The 20,728-nt window shown below is 39.0% G+C and overlaps 1 protein-coding gene and 1 long non-coding RNA gene across 5 annotated transcripts in view; one reads left to right on the top strand and one right to left on the bottom strand.

The window, feature by feature from the left end:
* Nucleotides 1-20,728, bottom strand: part of PPP2R5C (protein phosphatase 2 regulatory subunit B'gamma) — a 66,589-nt gene that overhangs the window by 3,300 nt on the left and 42,561 nt on the right. For 2 of the 4 annotated variants that reach the window (XM_072428499.1, XM_072428500.1), the window contains 10 exons: nucleotides 20,544-20,654; nucleotides 18,903-18,995; nucleotides 18,537-18,667; nucleotides 17,492-17,551; nucleotides 16,427-16,535; nucleotides 14,275-14,328; nucleotides 12,945-13,115; nucleotides 11,652-11,779; nucleotides 6,793-6,894; nucleotides 5,038-5,110 (listed from right to left, as the gene is read on the bottom strand). In XM_072428499.1, coding sequence (XP_072284600.1) covers nucleotides 5,038-5,110; nucleotides 6,793-6,894; nucleotides 11,652-11,779; nucleotides 12,945-13,115; nucleotides 14,275-14,328; nucleotides 16,427-16,535; nucleotides 17,492-17,551; nucleotides 18,537-18,667; nucleotides 18,903-18,995; nucleotides 20,544-20,654 — 1,032 coding nt within the window. Of the gene's footprint in view, nucleotides 1-4,381; nucleotides 5,111-6,792; nucleotides 6,895-11,651; nucleotides 11,780-12,944; nucleotides 13,116-14,274; nucleotides 14,329-16,426; nucleotides 16,536-17,491; nucleotides 17,552-18,536; nucleotides 18,668-18,902; nucleotides 18,996-20,543; nucleotides 20,655-20,728 lie in introns of those variants that run through there. The other 2 variants (XM_072428497.1, XM_072428498.1) reach the window with 1 other exon arrangement.
* Nucleotides 1,036-20,666, top strand: LOC140342348 (uncharacterized). Its single transcript, XR_011923044.1, has 3 exons — nucleotides 1,036-1,260; nucleotides 2,703-2,813; nucleotides 20,445-20,666. It is a non-coding gene; the product is annotated as an uncharacterized lncRNA (long non-coding RNA).

Below are 20,728 nucleotides of genomic sequence, written 5' to 3'. Positions count from 1 at the left end.
ATCCCTATGTTTTCTTTTTTGATCTTATTTATGTATTATGTACCTGGGATGTGGCATAACATCAGCCAGTTTATTATTGTTTTCTATATATGAGGTGAGAAGCCTTAAGCTAGGTACACACTTCCAATATTAATCGTTAGAAAACAAACGATTATGGCTGATCAACGATTATATTTGAACGATCCTATTGTGCACAATTCTGTACATCCACCAAGAGTGTACACACACTAGATACAATCGTTTGAATGATGCAGGGAGGGACATGTAAAGGAGAAAGTGTATTGCAGAAACATGCACGACTGCTGAATGACCGTATACACGATAGATAGCGAACGATCATCGGCCAATCAGATCCACCGTGACGGTCATTCATTTCCAAAGACAATCCTAGTTCGGCAGCAGCGTTGGTCACCTTTTTTCACCCGATCCGTCGTTCATTTCCAACAATAATTATTGGAGGCGTGTACGCAGCTTAAGACTTGGTCTCAAAGGTATAAAGCTACAGCCATGAGATCCAAATGCTAAAAAAACAGGACTTGCTGTCTCAGTACACAGAACTCAGAGATACTTTGTAATCTCAGCAGTCCAAACACTTTTTAAACAAAGCTCAGAGACAGAGATTAATGTTATGTGTGCTTTTCAAGGGATATGTAAAAAAATAAGTTAAATGAAACAATAACCTGCATGCTTGGAACCAAATATTGTAGCAAAGGAAAAAACAAAAAACACATTTCTAACAAATCAATGAGGCACATGTAAGCATTACAATATCAGATCCTCATCATTGGAGTTCTTAGATTATATGTCCTCTGGCTGGCAGGAGATAGGTCACTCTGAAGCACCAAAACTCTGAATATTTATACCTTGTACTATCAAACTTTAGATTTATACTTTTGACTAAGCCAGCCATAACCATGCATGTGTCTTTGTAAAGCTTATATCTGGAAATGTGCACCTCCACCCAATATTCTTTGTCTTACATCCCCTTCTAAATGACACAAGCCCCTATTACTTACCTATCTCCATGGGTCATGTGATTGCAAATCTTCTATCTTTCTCACCACAAAGTTGGAGGGTCATTCTTTGCCTGTATCCATAGATGCTTTCTATTATTTGTCTAGTAGCAGGGTTCTCTTGGGCTCCAGAAGGCTGCAGCAGCAAGATGGCGTCACCATGAGAGATCCTTTTGGTCATTAGACACAGACTGCAGCATTGGTCTTGGAATAGTCACCAGAGAGCAATAGGCAACGATGGACTCAGGTAAGCAAAAAGTTGAGGGTTTTGTTTTTTTTTTTTTTTTTTTTTTTTTTTTTTAATGAGTGAGAGGGAGTTGGATGCAATATCTGCACTTTGAAAGTATGTGATGTAAATAAAGAAAAAGGACATCTACAGCCTTGAAGGATTGATTTTTTATTTTCTAAAAGGGATTGGGGACTGAAAGTTTGCACCACAGAAAAGTTTACCATCTTAACCATGTGGTGTTGGTTGACTATCACATCGAAATTACATTAGTAAAGATTACAATCAGAACAGTTATTTCTGAGATCCACAGATTCAATCACGATGTTCATTTTGAAAATTTGTGCTGCTCTTTTAATTTATCAAAAGACAAACATCCAAAAATTTGGATTTAGTAGACTTAGCCCCATATGTTATAGAGGTATTACAAGCACGCTGATATTTGAACAAGGGAGTCTGCGCCTCCTGTGCTCATGCTTATGGCTGTCCAATGCAGTCTAACAGCACAAAGGTTTTACGTGACACCCTCCTCCTGGATTAAAATTCTCCGCAGCAGATTGCCAGGTCCACTTGCCATGCCATTGCCTTTCAGACTCCCAGCTGGCAGAGGGAGCAACAGGATAATATTTTTAACCCCTTGACGTATCAGAAATAACTGAAAATCGTAAACTGACACAAGGCTCTATAAATGCCAAACTTCCAAGAACAAAATAGCAGAAGAGAGCTTGCTTAGAATTGCAAACAAGCAATTGTCTGTGCTATTCAGGGACTGACTTGTCACGTTTCTCATATAAAAACACTCCATAGGAGCCTCTCCTTTCAGTTCCTGAAGCATCTGGCTTAAGTTAGCAGCTCTCTGACACAGCGGAATATAACAATACCGGTGATAAAGCTTATTGAGAGAGACGGCACCTTATCCCACCAGATAAACGACTGCCATGTTCTTTGCCATTTAATCATTTGTCCTGCTGCTATGTAAGTGGAATGTATATACTTTATATGCTGTACAAGTTATTCTTATCAATAGGTGTGCTTGCATCTCCACTCCAATTGTGTGATACTTCCCCCACCTCCTAGATTGTAAGCTCTTCAGGGCAGGGTCCTCTCCTCCTCCTGTGTCACTGTCATTTGCAACCTCTATTTAATGTACAGCGGTGCATAATATGTTTGCGCTATATAAATCCTGTATAATAATAAAATTAAAAACGCACCTCAGTTTTATAAACAGTGATTGTATAAACTGCAGTTACTATAGAGAATGCTTACAAGCCAGTATTATTATGTATATGCACCAATATTATGCAGAACTTTACAGAGTACGTCATGGCACTAACTATCCCTCAGAGGAGTTTACAACCCAAATGTCTCTACCATAGTCCTAATCTAATCTCCCTAACAATATAAAGCCATTTAAGGGGGAACCATTTACCTACCAGTATATTTTTTTTTAATGTGTTTTTCAGAGTGTCTGGAGGAAAGCCATGCAAACACACAGAACGTAAAAACCCCATCAAGATAGCGTCCAAGATTCAAACGTGGGAACAGCATATGTATGTACCTTCTAATGTTTTCAGGTAAGAAAAAGGGACACTTTTTTTTGTAGAAAGTATGTAAGCAAAGCACACTCCTGATTTTTTACAAGACTTTTTTCACTTTTCTAATAAATTGGCTCTTCATAGTTACAAAACCAATAGCAGTTGGATAAATAGTTTAGAACAGTGTGTGCACAAGAGGTGAGAACTCTTTACTTTGCAGCACCAGGGTCCCAGGTTTAATTCTTAGTAACCCTTAGACCCTATGTGCATGTATTTTCTGTTCTGCCTTTGCTTGTGTGGGTTTTTTTTTTTTTTTTGCACTCTGGTTTCCTTTCATGTTCTAAAAATATGGTGGTAGGTAGTCCTACCTCCTTCCCTCCCCAGCTTTTCTCAACTTTTTAACATGGAGGAACCCTTGAAATAACTTTCAGGTCTTCAGGTAACCGCTTTTATGAAAACTATATCCACAGTTCACAGTATAATAATGTGGTGGTCAGTGGGAAAAAACATCCCTCATATATAGCCAAAACGATAATTGGTGTATGTTTAATTGTCCTAAAGGTCCAAATTGCTCAAGGAACCCCTAACAATCATGACGACTGTTCATGATATGACCATGGTCTCTTATATAAAACACTATATATACTGGTTTTAACTTTACATATAATGAACTGCAAAAGGCTGTGTTTGGCTTGCTTTGCCTGCCCTGCAAGTGCATTTAACTTGACATGCTGCAGCGACAAAAAATGCACCACAGAGTAAGTCAAAAACACAAGCCTCATAACTGTTATCCACATTGTACCAAGTTCTGAACACAAACATCAATCACAACAAACACCATTCAATATCTACCCTCCTATTGTGTGATACTTCCCTCACCTCCTAGATTGTAAGCTCTTCGGGCCAGGGTCCTCTCCGCCTCCTGTGTCATTGTCTGTATCTGTCATTTGCAACCCCTATTTAATGTACAGCACTTTGTAATATGTTGGTGCTACATAAATCCTGTTTAATAATAATAGTCAATAAACAACACCTATATACACAAACTCTGAATGTGTTGTCTCTCTGTCTCTGTTGGAGAGATTACCTATCACATCCTGCTAAGATGTAAAGGGAAATTTCCAAAAAGGTACAAAAACAGCAACAAGTGCCTGCTAAAGAGGTGAGCTGATGGTGCTGATTCCACCTCCAGAAAGCAAGGTGGGGTTAGGAGCGTGCAGGGTTTAAATACTGGGAAGGCAGCTTTCATATACAGAGGGGAAAAAACACTTTAGATCACAAGAAAGAAAAAAAAAAAGATCTTTGGACTCCAACCAGCTAGTGAGGTGTTATTGTTTTATTTTTCTCTCTTCCTCCGGTGCCAGCACCTGACAGAGGCTCAGCACCTTTTTGCTATCCAAAATTTATTATTTTTTACATGGAACAAAACTTTACATGATGCAGCCCCTAATCAAGAGCCATGGTTACAGTTTTCTTTACCTGTATTCATACTTTTCTACATAAACTATATCATTTGTAATTGAGTTAGCTCCTGGTAAATATAATGAGTGATGGTGACTGGATGGTTATGTGGATGTTAATACACGAGGCTGCACTATACACCAAAATCATTATAACTGTCAAAACATCTTTATTGTACATATTACAAATACCAATAGCCAATAAAAGTGTGCTTCTCTAAATTTCATGAACAGAACAGAATAAAGAGAACATGTCTAAAGTTTTTTTTTAAAAAAAATGTCACGTGATAGATCACTTTCAGGCAAACACTTAAAATCGGAATATCTACAATGGTCACAAACAACATGACAATGTTGCACTTGTTAGTGGTGCCTTTAAATCGTAGTGCAGGAACGCCCTAACCCAAGAATTGGGAAACTGACTCATGCTGTTCAGTTTGAACTTGCTGACATCAATGGATGCTTCACTCACAGAGAAGAACATTATAAAGCTGGGGTGATGGTTAAAGAGGCTTCACTGCTTGATGACTAGCCTGTCATGCAGGCTGTCCCCAAAAACAGGAGTCAAGCAAATGCCAAGTTCACTGCATGTCTGCTGCTCAATCTGACCGGCTGATCCGCAGCAAGGTGGCAGCTCCCAGCGCTGGTACTAACACAGAGGTGAGTGTGCCAGGGTCAGCCAATCAAAACGTGCAGCCCTGGGTGACTGAAGCATCATCAAGGGGAGGGCAACTTTTGCCAACATGGATTCATTATCAGGTCCAGCAACCACAGATGCATTATGGGAGTCCAGGGGTCCTCACCTGGGGGTTGGATTTGGCTAGGTTTTCTATTTTAACCCAAGCTTCTTCTCTCTCTTTCAGCTTTAGCTTCTCCCTGGAATACAAAACAAGAAGTCAGCACCTCGGGTAAAAAAAGTTTTGATAGAAATATCACCATTAATATTGGAGGAATTTGGCTACCCCTAAACAATAAGTAATCCTAAACAGAAAGCTATATTATACTGCAGCTTACGTGTCCTTAGATATGGTTGTTGCATTATTTATTTTAGATCATAAACATTTCCTGTAAGTACAGAAAATACTTGCAGGAAGTGCAGTGTCCTTGTCACTTATTGTGAGCTCATCAAGAAGTATCTAACAATTTTATCTTCCTTCTGGAATCCAGTATTCTCCGTATTCCTCACGTTATAGAGATAAAAGCAGACATGTTTAGAGTTAGGCTACATACACACGTCAGATGATGAATCGTCCAATTATCATTTCAGAGCTGTCCTACTTCCTCCTGGTGGATCTACGAATGATCACAATGCAAGTGGGGTGCCGCTGCTGCTCTGTTGTCCCCCCCTCCCTTCTCCATAGGACAGAACAGCGTTGTATGTACAGCGCTCGTTCATGCATCTTTCAGTCTTTTGTCGTTGGAAATGATTGTGAAAGAACCTTTACAAGGACAAAAGTCTAATGTGTGCACGTAGACTTAAGCATAGGTGATAATCATGGGTCCCTTTGAATATACAATGGATTAGGACACTGATTAGGTCTCTTTGTTTGCTCATCTTTCTTCTCTTATCGGTAATTTTCTAGGCAGCAATACACCTGCCTAGTCTGAGTATTGCAGGAGGATAACACAATCAAATAGTGATACCTTTACATCTGCCAAGTCCATGGCTACGTACATAGGTATGACTTTTGTTGGAAACAATCTTTCATGGTACATTCCATGACAAAATACTGCACGATGCATGAAGAACGAGCAATGACACCCCTCTGCACTCTCTCCCCTTCATTTCCATTGCGGTTGTTCGTTGCTGGGACGGATCCATGAATGACGTTGGACAGTCGCTGTAAACACATTAGATTCTCGTCCGATACTAGCCCTGAAGCAATAATCGGATGAGAATCGTCTGACGTGTGTACATACCTAGCCTATACCTTGAACAATCAACACACCACCATTACCACTTCCTATAACAACGGGACACTGATGTTAGTGCAAACATATTAGAATGTTTGCTCCTTCTCTAAATTCTAAACCTACACTTGGTTATGCAGAAATGTTTTAACGTTTTAACACAATACTATTTCTGCTTTTCGCAACAGAAATATTTGCTGTTCCTCTTTAAGAAAACCTCTACACACTCTGATGGCCCTAAGTGGTCCTCAAAGCATACAGAGGAGCACGGGCAGCACGGTGGCTCAAGGGGTTAGCACTCCGGCCTTTGCAGCGCTAGGTCCCAGGTTCAATCCCCAGCCAGGACATTATCTGCATGGAGTTTGCAGGTTCTCCCCGTGTCTGCGTGGGTTTCCTCCGGGTACTCCGGTTTCCTCCCACATCCCAAAAACATGCAGTGAGGTTAATTGGCTTCTCCCTAACAATTGACTAACTCCTTTAGACTTAATGACATATGACTATGATAGGGACAATAGATTGTGAGCTCCTTTGAGGGACAGTTAGTGACACGACTATGGACTATGTACAGCGCTGCGTAATATGATGGCGCTATATAAATACTGTGTAATAATAATAATAATAATGGTTATGCAACTGGGAAAACTTACTTTTGCTTCTCGGCTTTAAACTGTTGAGTACAGTCATCAAATAGTTTTTGGTTCATTTCCATAAACAGCTTCAATGCATTGTATATCAATCCATGTATAGTCCTAAAAAAAAAAAAAAGAAAATGGAAATATTGTAATCAATGAGGAAATGTAATCTTGCATTACTGAAAGTTACAAGGCAAAACAAACCCCAAACACAGCCCTCAAAAGCACAGAGGTAACCATCACCTATACATATTGCAAGCAGCAAAGCAAGTATATTGGATAGCCTGGGCTTGCATGAATATTCACGTCATTTGGAATTAGAAAAAATACGCTCTGTGCGCTTTCTTTTTGTAAATGAAGCAGAAATAATCCAAGAAATTACAGTAAGTCCTTATACCATTGCTGTTTTCTGTGAAAAAAAGTCTCCTGGCTTCTGCTCATAGGATCACCACCTCTCCAGGTGGACCTTCTTCTTCTAGTGATAAAGTCCAAATTTGGAATACCCAAATAATTTGACAAATGGCAACATTACTTTACCATGGTATTATTTTGAGTATATAAAAGGTACATATTTTATTAAAAATAGTGAAGACAGATCCACAAAGGCTAGATCATGTGGATTATGCCAACCAGAGCACCATCATTTAGACAGCAGCAAGACGATTGTTGATGGCAGACAAGCCACTTCTTCTACAACCCAAAAGATCCTATACTAAGGCTGCATACACACGTTAGACTTTTGTCTAAAAGGATCTTTCATGCTACTTCCCCCACCTCTTAGGCTATGTACACACATGCAGTATTTGTCGTTGGAAATAATCTTTCATGATCCTTTCCAATGACAAAAAACTGCACGATGTATGAACGAGTGTTGTACATACAGCACCATTCTGCTCCATGGAGAGGGGTGGGTGAGAACGAGCGAATGGAACCCCCCTGCACTCTCTCTCCTTCACTTGTATTGCAGTCGTTCATGGATCCGCCGGAACGATTTGCAATGGTAGAAGAGGTTTAGAAAAGAATAATATTGCATAACTCAAACAGAGGCAAGAAAGAAGTACTTTTTAAATTTGGCAATGTAGATGTGAACTATAAGTGAAGTGTTCATTTCACTTTACCCTGAACATGCAGAGAAAGAAATATTGAAGCTACCACTGATGACATGATTGCTTTTATGCTGGCTGCAGCGAATCCCTGACCTGCAAATAAACCACTGAAAATTGGTTCCCAACTCTTTTCACAATCCGGCTCCCCATCCTCTAACAAGCAATCTGCCATTAAAGAGTTTTTATAGTGACCCAACAATCGTTCCAGGTTCCCTCTGGCTACGGGCCCAGCAGGAGGTTCACATGGCCCCTGTCATTATTCAGGAAATGTGTTCAGGCAGAGCCAGCCAATTAGTGTCTCTTCCTGAACACAGTTCCTGAATGATGACAGCGGCCATGAAACCCTCCAGCCACGGAAAGAGCCAGAACCAGCAGCTGGAGGGAGACTGGAACAGTTGACGGATGAGTAGAAGAAATGTTTAGTGCCAGATTACATGTGAGAAAAGCAGAAAAAAAACATAACTGAGATTTTTTGAGAATTACCAAAAAATACACTAAATTCCAATAACTGTCGTTTTGCTGGTGTATTTTATTTTGTAGCTAATGGTACAGAGCTCCTAAAGATATTTAAAATGTTTTCATTTAGCTCCCTTTAGCAGGCAGAATTAAATCCTTAGTTCTTTTTTTTTTTTAAATGTTTGTTAAGACAATAATGGATTTTAAATAATGTAAATAGATCTTATATTTTTTGAAGGTACATGCCTTAAAAATTCCAGATAGTTACAAAAATTGTATTTATTTCTGGAACTAAATCCTTACATTAAAAAACTGTGATCATGCATAATAAAACAAAGTGTCTGATTGTTAAAGAAAGCATGCACAATGATGCCATCCAAACCAGATGGCTGAACCAGGAAAGGAAGAATATAGTTTAAGAGTCTATTAAAAAAATGTTATCAGGCAAGTAGAAGTATTGTAGAAAGGACATTGCATGTTTCTTCAAAATAATGAACCTGCCTGATCAGAAATATTTTGGGGAAGGGGGGAGGACTATAGTTTTGCTTTAACTTCCAATTTCAGATTTAGCTCCCCTGTCTTTCAGAGCTCCTCCACTCTAGAACTATTTATTCCCACCTTCTAATTAGATTTACCCTATTATAAAGTTTTTAGATTGCTCATGTGACAAGCAGGGTCCTTGCTGAATTTTGTATCATTTGCGCCGGGGTGCAGGAAAAATGTAATAGTCTTTTTGTACATGTGATTAATTGTGAGATCAAAGCCATGTTCTTTGCCTTTTATTATGTCATGCATGTTGATATCATGATTTTATATGCATGTTTAAAAAAAAAAAAAAGTTTTTATTCTTTATATGGGTATGCCAGTAATTTCTCACTTGGGTCCACTCAGAGAGTAGGACTTTCTTTTTCTATTAGTTATATATCAGTACTCCTCTACAAAAAAGCCCATTAGTGGGTGAAGCCTGTCAGCAGCAGAGCCTGCACCTATATTTTCCTTCACCTATCATGTGACTGGGCCATGAAATAAGCAGCAGTATGATGAGCTCATTCTCCCCACTCATTTACCCATCAGCATGTTCCAGGGTCAATAACTTCACTACAACATTATAAATATTATTACTACACAGTATTTATATAGCGCCATCATATTACGCAGTGCTGTACATGTCCCTACCATAGTCATATGTCTTTAATGTACTCTAAGGTCAATTTTTAGGGGAAAGCCAATTAACCTAACTGCATGTTTTTTGGGATGTGGGAGGAAACCGGAGAACCTGGAGGAAACCAACGTAGACACGGGGAGAACCTGCAAACTCCATGCAGATAATTTCCTGGCTGGAAATGGAACCTGGGACCCCTGAACCCCCACCGTGCTGCCCGTGCACAGGAATGGCAACCTAATCTTGGATAAACCTAAAAGCCAAAACACTAACATTTTGGACACAGCAGACAATGGTTAGAATCCATCAGGTTTTTGTTGCCATTTGGGGTGCTCAACCAAGAAATTATTTTAAGCTGGGTGGGAAGAAATTGTAGGCGGGGGGCAACCCCTGTGTTATGACCCTTATTCATCAGTAACCACCCAAACATAGCTGAGTGGTTCCTGAAAAGTACCAGGTGGTGCACCCAGCTAAAAGGGGCTGGGGAGAACACAATTTGTGTCTGATTTGACTGACTTGTCTTAGAGGCACAACAGGAAGGGAGAGAAACTTTTAGTTGTTACTAGAATAAATGCCCTCATCTATTTATGCTTTGGTGACAACTATAGCTTGACAATTTCTTCATAGCTTTCAGTCACAGTGACTATGGTCATAAGGACAAAGGAAGAGAGCGAATTCGTCTAGCATGAACAAAGATCGAGATTAAAACCTGATGGGGTCTAGGACTAAGGCGACAAAGTTTTGCCTTTATATATCCAATAAAAGCAGGTGACGTTCTTGTGCATAAAGACCAGAATATAGAGGATAAACATCCAGGCTAAAGCCATCTGGTCTAACAGGTTTGTGAAAATGAAGGTTCTATCAATCACAAGTTCAGCTGAGGAAACCAACAAAGATGAAGTTCCTGGAATGAATGGTTATTCTGGAAAGAAGTGACACTAGATCTGAAGCTTTTTAAATATGTAAACTACAAATATGTAGACAAGTATATTGTCTACTACAGGAAAATCTAACAACCATCTTTGTGAAGCCATCCATTCACATGTTGTTCTAGGTTGGATTTCATGTTAAGGTGGCCCTATGCCATATCAAGATGTTGAGGCCACCATGAAGGCTAGTGGTGACGATATTCGTTTGAGACACTTCTGAGAGCATTCTGAATTCACAGAAATGTGCATATGACCAGTTACCCCTTTCGATCAGCTACAAGCAGATTTTGCAATATTATACACTTGTATGGGAATAAAAATCCATCTTCATTTGAACACAAACAACCGACAGTAGTCCAAAAAAAGAAAAAGTAATCTATTGTGTGCTACTTCCCCCACCTCTTAGGCTATGTTCACACATGCAATATTTGTCGTTGGAAAGAATCTTTCATGATCCTTTCCAACGACAAAAGACTGCACGATGCATGAACGAGTGTTGTACATACAGCACCTTTCTGCTCTATGGAGAAGGGAGGGGGAGAAGATAGAGAAGAAAACTGCTTTGCTCTCTCCTCTTCACTTTTATTACGATCATTCCTGGTCTGTGGATTCACCTGGACGGTAATTTGGATGACGGGCGATGTACACACGCCAGATTCACTTCTGATATCAGCCCTGAGCAGATTATCAGACGAGAATCATCTAACGTGTGTACGTAGCCAAAGAGTGTAAGCTCTGCTGGGCAGGGTCCTCTCCTCCTCATTGTTTATATCTGTCTTGTCATTTGCAACCCTTTTTTAATGTACTGCACTGCGTATTATGTTGGTACTATATAAATACTGAATAATAATAATAATAATAATAGGGCATAGAGTAAGCTTTCCTGAACAAGAGGCACTCTTCAGGGGTTTAGTAATAAAATGTATGCCTTGGCCTTTGCTAAAATCTTTAGAGATGCTGTAAGCTCTGAGTTCTGCAGAACACTTTTTCCTTATATTATGGAAATGCGGAAGAATATTTGTATCTTTGTTTTACAACTAATCATGCAATACACGTAAAAGGATTCCAAGACCGGCATGAGTTATCTAAGATGATGAACTGTGGAGGCCACCTGGATGACCGCTTTAACATTTTTAGTTGTGACTGAACTAGCACCAGCTATATGACCTGGATAAAGGAGAAATTTCATAAATATGCGACCAGAAAAAACTTTTTTCTTACTTGTTCCAATGTGTCTTGGAGTTTCGGTACAATGATGGGAACATAATGGGTAGGATTTTAGCTGCATTATCACTGATTAAGCTCATGATGTATTCGTTATTCCAGTAATACAGAGCTCTTTCTGCCACCTGGAAAAGAAACAGAGACCCCGAATTTTTTATTACAGTTACAAAAAAAAAGAGTGTGCTGGGAGTGAATGAAAAGACTGTAAAATCTTTTAAAAACTGAGAACCCATTCTACCCCAACTAGTAACCACCAGGGTTTAACACCATCTCTAAACCAGACTATAGAAAGGCACAGCTAAGCATCCTGGGGCTTCTAATATTACCCTAATTTTTCTTGCACAGTGCAGCTTGGCCATCAATAGTATCTGATCATTTGTTACAACTCGGAAGACAAAGCCAAGAGGTTAGCTGATAAAAAACCTCTTCAGTGCTCCACTTACAATCTGTATTGTCCTTCAAATTGAATATATTTTTATTAGATAGTATTCATATATCGCCAACATATTATGCAGCGCTATACAGAGTCTATAGTCATTAGCTGTCCTTCAAAGGGGCTCACAATCTTATAATGTCCCTATCATAGTCATATGTCTATTATAGTCTAAAGCCAATTATCTGCAAGTTTTTGGGATGTGGGAGGAAACTGGGGTACCCAGAGGAAACCCACGCAAACACAGAGAGAACATAAACTCCATGCAGATGATGTCTAGGCTGAGATTTGAAACTGTGACCTAGAGCTGCAAACAGCTACGCTACTGCGCTGCCTATATATATTTTTGGATTTGTCAGCAGAAGATGTACCGGTAAATGTTCTTTTAGTAAACTTTACTATTTTTTTTATATCACCTACCACACCTACCTCTAAATTGCACAATACCACACTGCTCTCCGCTCAAAACACTCACACAGCAGCGACTAGTAACAGTACCACACACTGTCACCAGCTGTCAGATGTTTAGACGCTGGTTATGAACATTTGACAGGCCGCGACATTGCGCAGTATTAGTACCATGCAGTGTCTCCTGAGAGGCAGCAGTTCCTGGTGTGATGAAGTGGAAAAAACGCACTGTGACCCCACTCCAGGTGTGAACCGAGCCTTAAAGTTATTTAGGTAGGTAGGCAGGTTGCCCAAGTTCACTGAAGCTACTAAATTTGGCATGGCCACTTAGGTTTTGATTACTTCTGAACATAACTTAAAAATAGCGGTACTGCTGCTTCATTTTTTGTTATATTCTATTAAAAATCACGAAAAAAAAAACCTTTATAACATCACAAATGACACTGTACCTGGAAGTGCGGGCTGGACACACACTTGGCTAGCTGTCTGAAGAGTGGCTCCATGACTTTTACAAATTCTGAAGGTTCTATGACGTCTAAAATTTCCTCTAGTTCGTTTAAAAACATTACTTCCTTTGGACTGTGAGTCTTCGGCCAATACTTAAGCAGTGCCATAACCACCTGCAAAAGAACAATCCAAATGAAAGTATGGCAACAATACTTTCTTATAGGAATGGGATTCCTGAATTAGGAGCATGAAAGCTGAACAGTCTGGGTCACCCATAGCAAGCTGTAAGATTCCTTTCCTTCGCATTTCTAGCTTCTGATGTTAAAACACGAAAAGCAAGTGGCTGCTATAGGCAAGAGTCAGACTAAAGCTCATTACTCTTACTTTCAACAAGGATAAAGAACTGTGAAAAGTGGAATTAACACAACATATTAGAAGAGAACTGGCCATGTCCTGAATCACAGCGAGCACAATTCTCCTGTGGTTTTAAATGGCCAGATGTTGTGTGAAGCTTGTATAAAGTTCTCCAAATGTTTTTTTTAAATAAGAGTGATTTCATGCTTTTCAAACAGCTGACACCAAGGGTTCAATTTGCATGGTAGCAGTGTGCAGCACCATGACCAAAAAAATGCTGTTTTATATTGCTTTACAAATATACATTTCACTGCGCTGGCTTCAGGATTCCAAACCCAGCAGAGAACAGATGCATAAAATTGTTGGCTCTTCCAACACCCACTTACTCTGTAGAGAACTTTAAGTATGTAACACTGTATGTGTGTTTGTCACCTTTTAGCAAGGACTTATCTTTGTCCAAATCTGTCAAATAAGATAAGCATTGTGAGATAAAGTAAACCCTGACACTTCATGCAATGTTTCAGCTTTTGCAAAATGCTGCACTGCAAGAGCACATATGAAAAAGGCACTAAGCATTGTTAAGGCATGATATGAAAGATAATATATTCCCCAGAATTCCAGGTATCTGCAGTTTCTTTAACGATAGCCAAAATATATAGTTTCCTTATGGTCCAAGAACAGCTCATAAAAGGTAATAAACTAAATATACCAAAGTCATTTTGTTGAAAAAGTTTGGCTGGGTTTTACATTTTCCAACAGCTGAAACCACCACTCCATTGTCGGACACAAGAGGTTCCCATGAGCTGTGTTTTGCTTTGGTTTCATATTCTGTGTTATATACCAGAAAACATTTCCCTTGTAACTTAAGCAGCCAATAGGCCAAAGACATTATTTTGTGCTACATTTGTCTAGAGCAATAACTGGTAATGTATCAATAAAAAATGACAGCAAATATAGTATCAAAAAAAAAAAAATTACCGGTTCAGTAAGGGTGCTGTCCTTCTCTAAAAACTGAACTACACAATACGCCAGCTAGAAGAAAACATAAAAAAAGAGTGATTAATAGTGGTTTAGCAAACAAACTTTGATCTTTTAATCTAAAAACTGTTAGTAGGCCAACCTAGGCTGTAAATTGCACATGTTCCTAGTCATATAGGTCATCAGAATATTACCCAGCTACAGATTATTTGAGGGAAGAAGACCAACAAGTTACACTCTATACATATTGCAGAGTATTGGTCACTTCAGCAAGAGATCACTAAGGGTATTGTCAGTTATTAGATATGTGTATGTTTACATTTCCACAAGAAAGATGCAACTGTGATTTGCAACTACCAAGGTATGAGGTGGTAAGGCACCGAACAAAGAGACCACCACTGTATAGCCAATTATGCCTAATTTTACTGATCCGATTATGTCTATAGACACACTTTAAAGAGAAATTGTCATCCTGTTAAGTGACAGTGACTGTGCACAACCCCTTTGCTGCTCTTTCCTCCATCTCTATTGCCAGTAAAATACTTGGTGGTAGCCCGTGAAGGAAAGCAAAAGAGCGGTGACATTGTCCTCTCAGCCATGCAACAGTACCCAGCCCTACTTGCACTGAATCATGAGAGGTGGCTATGCGCTCATTCGTATTCGTAACACCCAGCATTTTACAGTGGCAGGAGGGGCAAGCCCAGAGAAGAAAGTATACATTTGGGGGCAGCTTTATTCAGACACTAACCTTGCCCAGAATGTACAAGGTCATAATGTCTATTACTGTCCTGAACATGTTAGTTTACCCAGTATTTTAATGCCACCTGATGATGCTTGCAGTGATCAGGCTTATGTCCAAGTTCCCAGTTCTGTTCAAGTGTGGCAGAATTTCTAGGTGTCTATGTTTTTTCTGGATTTTCCTATACCTTATTGAGATTTTATGAATTTTAATGTTCACCTCCAGGCATCCATTTTTGGTTTTCATACTTTCCTGTCATTTTTATGATCAGTGCTGGCAATCACTAGCAGCCATTTCTCTGACCTCTTGGATGGCATATCTGCAGTGCACCACAGGTGCATGCAGAACTACACAGGGCGTAGACAGGCACATCGGAAGCTTATCACACCACTGGATGGGCCATGAATGAATTGATAATTGACAGCTGTACTTTTCTATGGAAAAAGAGCACAACGTAGTGCTACTTGCTTGTCCTACACCCCTTCCCCTTTCCAAAGAACAAAAAAGCTATGTGTATAACATGTGTTTGTTCTCCTGTTACTGGAAACCATCACTAAAGATCTTTTCTAGCATCTGAAATCTGACGTCTGTACAGAACTTAAGCTGAACCATAAGGATTTCAACATATGGCACATACAAATGCACAGACCAATAATATTCTATTCGGCTATATTGTGTGCATACTGCTTATTGCTGCCATATCTCAAATGGTAAAGTATTTGTATTTCTGCCGTACCCACTAAATCTTTGCATCCTCATCTGCTAAACAATTATAAAAGGTACTTTAAGCAGAAGAGGTGGTGGATGAGGGGGAAGCTGGCCCAACGTAGATGTGTCTGCACAGACATTTCAGTCAGTGTTTGTGAGCATTGATGAGCACGTTAAGTAACAAGGAAAGCCAACTATAAAAAGGGGTAAAATACCACCCATTAGCACCATCAGGACTAGTGTTATATAATCCCTGTAGCCTGGAAACCTATAAGGGCATTTAAACGTCAGAAAAAAAGACACACAATTATACATGTACTTCCTATTGTGTGATCCCCTCCTATTGAGTGATAGTTCCCCCACCTCCTAGATTGTAAGCTCTTCAGGGCAGGGTCCTCTCATCCTCCTGTTACATTGTCTGTGTCTGTCTGTGATTTACAACCACTATTTAATGTACAGCACTGCGTAATATGTTGTTGCTCTAAGCTGAGGAACTCCAAGGATGGTGAATAGATACCATACATGAAGTTCACACATGTGCGCCAAGAATTGCTGATATTTAAAACATCACTTTTGGTTTGGATGTCCTTTTATAGCAGGGCAGGTTTCTCCTAAAACACATGACTGACCAGGACAATGAATGCAAACTGTTCTAGATATTCTCACAAATGAAAGTAATTTAGGATAATAGATTCTAGCAGTTACCTGTGGATGGTAGACACTGAGTGACTTCACTTTGTGTAATGGTAATAACACCTTCAGCAAGAATATCTTGTGCTCTTCTTTTAACGGTAAGGCAAACCCATTAATTATACTGAAAAACAGACAATGGTGTTAAGCATGGTGAGATTGCCTCATGAAGATTAGTACAAAGATTCTTTTTATGGACATCCTACCTCAAATAGGTCTTAAACCTATTTCTAGAACTTCATTGTGAACCATTGTGAACTAAACACCTGCCAAACATCTTTTGCTATAAACAGAAAATCTCAACTAACCCCTATGGGGAGCTTTCTAATAATAAAACAAAAAAAAAATTAAAATGGTCTTCCCATAGGAATAGTTAGAGGTTTTTAAAGCATATGCGCAAGAAACAGTTGCCCCCCAGTCAGAAGATTCGCTGCAGATTTTGTGAATTACCCATATTGGTCCATCTGGCAAGAATGAGGACAGGAAAATATAGTTTTTTTTTCGGGACATGTGGGTGATATTGGACAACCGTACCAAAAGTACAGTTATCTTCTCATATTCAATCAAATATCAACTATTAAGGCCAGACCAGAACATCTCTCCACCCCACCCCATAATAAAAACGTAAGAGTAGTGGGGTACCATCCTTTGCCCTGGATTCTGCCACACAAAGATTTGCAATTACCAAAAGATTAAACAATTTATCAATTGTTAAAGTATTCCCCTTATATAAAGCAAGAGCTTTGCCTATCCCATTCTATCAAAAAATTAGTCAAAAATAGAAGGAAGAAAATATTCTGTACAGAGTTAAAGCGTGTTTTCTCTTCTTTTCTGCAAAGTGTGCCTAATAGACTATAACTATGATTTACAATCAATGTCTCTCACTGTATGTAGAAAAGTGACAGTTCTTACTTCTGTTATGTATATTTATACCATTTTGACCTTGTACATTTGTTATATACTTTGTTGTTTGCATGCAGTTTGTGTAAATATTTTCCTGCCTGTTTTTCAATAAATGTATTTTCAAAAATAAATAAATAAAATATGAAAGACGGCAAATAAAAGAATATTTATTCTAACCTTCCAAGGATTTCCAAAAGCTCTGCTATGCCGTTGTGGTGTTCCGTTTCATAAATAAACCTAAATAAAAAAAAATAGTAAGTTAATAAAAAAAAGGGTCAAGTTGCCTTATACTTTTAAAGTCAAAAGAAACCCAGCACCTACTGGGTAATGTTCGAATTCTGCTGGCTGCCAAGTGAACTTGTAGACACATGGACTCCTACATCTACGCAAACATTCCATGACAACGTTCCATAGCTTAGTCTACAAGCCCCCCTCTCCTTTTTTAAAAAATAAATGCAAACATTTTCCATCTGGCACAGTAACCGCCCCTGAAGACTTTATGAAACAAGACAAGTAATAAAGTTTATTATGCCGTTTCACTGCCCTTCCTGATAACATTACAGCCGATACATCTTGCAGAGTGTTTATTTTTTTACATATCTGGGAGTTTGATGTTTGCTGTATTCTTTGAGCACGGTAACAGGCCAATATAGTAACCTGAAACCAAGGTATGCTTTGACGGAAGAAGAGTTTAATAGGTTACATTTAAAATTGTCTATTTATGTCTCCTGTGCTTCCCATATAACATTTTCAATTCATGAATACAGGTGCAAGAAAAGTGTTCTTTAAAACTAATCTGTACTATACTGTTTAGTGCAGTGTTTCTCAACCAGGGTTCCTCCAGAGGTTGCTAGAGGTTCCTTGAGCAATGAGAGCAGTTTGTGCCTCAGGTCAGTTTAATAAACACCAATGATCTTTTTGCTTATTTGTGACATTCTTCCCACTGACTAACTAGCAATGTACGAGGAATTCTTCTCACTGACCACCACACTAATGTACTGTGAGCTGTGGATATAGTAATTATAAAAGAAGTGACCTGAAGAACTGAAAGATAGTCAAGGGTTCCCCCATGATAAAAAGGTCAAGAAACACTGAGAAAATCTTATGACTTCTACATTTACACATTTATAGGTGTAGGATACTGTTAAGACAAATCTCAGTTCTCAGCACACAGTACAGGTTCCACTGCCAGACAATGCAGACGCTTTAACTGAGCACTTACCTATAAAATATATTATTGATTTGTTTCCTGATGTAAGCACGAAGGCCTAAAAATTTGCCATAGATCCGGTGCAGAGTTGTTTTCAGGAAATCTCTCTCTCTGGGGTCTTCACTGTCGAAGAGCTCCAACAACTAAGGAAGGCAAGAGGCAGGATTACAAAACAGTGGCAACAAATGCATCAGAAAACAATAAGATTGTAAACTTTTCTGATGCCATTGTTTATATCTGTCTGTCATTTGCTAACCCTTTTTATTGTACAGTGCTGTGTATTAGGTTGGCTCTTTATAAATATTGATAATATTAATAATAGTAATAATAATAATAATAATAATAATAGGGAGACGTATAATACATTGCAATAGTTACCTGAAGAACAAACTTCTGATCAATGTATTTCTTCGCTACGTTGGGTTGAAAATCCGGAGACTCCAAAAATCGCAGGAAAAATTCATACACAAGCTGAAAATAAAAGGCAACATATGAAGAAAGCTAAGTAAACAATTTAAATAAAGTCATAATTTTTGATGTTGCAAGTTTCAATATTAGCTAGTTAAAAGATTCTGATTATAGATTCTGTAATGTGAGAATCAGGGAGGAACAAGTATGATGATAGAAATTTTCATCATGCCTGTTTAGGGTCAGACTCAAAAGTACCCAAAGTGGCCCCACTTTGCACAAGAAAAATATTTGCAAAAAGGATGGCTTTTAATGGCAAAGAATAGACAAATTTGAGCATGTTTAGCTTTAGTTCCTCCTTAAGTCAGACACAACTAAGCAGCTGGCATTTTCCTGAGGATGCCAGCAATAGGAGACCCCCTTATTTTGATTTCACTTGGCATAAGCTTTTTCCACTATTAAAGTACAGAACTTTTTTTGGCACAGGTTTATGGAACCTTAAAAATAAATGCTGTACAAGAGTGGGCCCATATTCAGGCCTTTACAGCAACATACAAGATCTACTTTTAGATTGTAAGCTCTTCTGGGCATGGTGTCACTATCCTCCTCCTGTGTCACTGTGTCATTTGCAAACAACTTTGTACGGCACTGCACAATATGTTGGCGCTATACAAATCCTGTTTATTATTAATAAAAACCTGGCAACAGCAACCACAACACTGAAGAATTGGCCATCACCCACTGAGTAAAAACAAAGGCACTTTAACACCCCCCTAGCATTCTAATTCTATCAGTTTTTTGATGCAAAAAATGATCCTAATTTTTTTGCATAGAAATTTTTGTTTATATTGTGGGCCTGTAATTCTTAGAATTAACTCCTGGGTATGATAAATTATATTTATTTATTATAATATAATACATAATTATAAATAATAATGAAATAGACAACAATGTAACTTAAAAATAAAATATCAAATTAAAAATGTACTTTTATTTTTATTGTATGTTGTATAGTGTTTTATTACTGTAAAAACCATTTAAAAGCAGATTATATTGTAATCTGCTTTTAAATTTCCCACCCGGCCACACCCCCCGAATACATCACCAATCACATCACCCGGAAGATGTCACTTCATCCCGGGTGATGCGAGTGGTGATGTCCCACCCCGCCTCACCCCGATACTGCTGCTTGCATATCCAGGGAGATGCAAAGCACAATACAGACCTTCTGCATTGTGCTTCGCGTCTCACTGCTGATGCGAACAGCGGCGACATCACAGTGGGACCATCAGATCGCCGCTGGAGCGCGGGACAAAGGTAAGGGGGGCTTCTAAAGTTACCTTGAGTGTGACTCGGGATTACCGCTTTTTGCAAGTGGAATCCACCCCGAGTCACACTAGGGGGGTTAAATATCAAAGTAATAGAATAATCTGTAAACTAAATGTTTTTTCTTGCTGTCCTCTATAATAAATTAACTACATTGAGGCTGATAAGAGTTTGTGCATTTTTCAGGTACAAGTCTGCTGGTTACACGGGGAGATGAATTATTAAAATGTACAAGGAGAATGGCGACATTTGAACTGTTATCCCAGAAAAAAGGAAGGTGCCTACCTGTAGGTGTGGCCATGCTGCTTCTAACGTCGGCTCATCCTCCTCTGGGTCAAACTCTGCTCCGGTGGGGTTGGAGGATGGCGGTAATGTCCGAAACATGTTCACTGCAAACTAAACAAAACAACAGCCAATTTAAATGCTGATATCAGAAAAAACTCACTCGTGCTCTACTCCAATTTTAGCTG

Source organism: Pyxicephalus adspersus, chromosome 12 (genome assembly GCF_032062135.1).
Source record: "Pyxicephalus adspersus chromosome 12, UCB_Pads_2.0, whole genome shotgun sequence".
NCBI lineage: Eukaryota > Metazoa > Chordata > Amphibia > Anura > Pyxicephalidae > Pyxicephalus > Pyxicephalus adspersus.
Note: the sequence above shows the minus strand (reverse complement) of the source record. Positions and strands in the feature narration are given on the sequence as shown.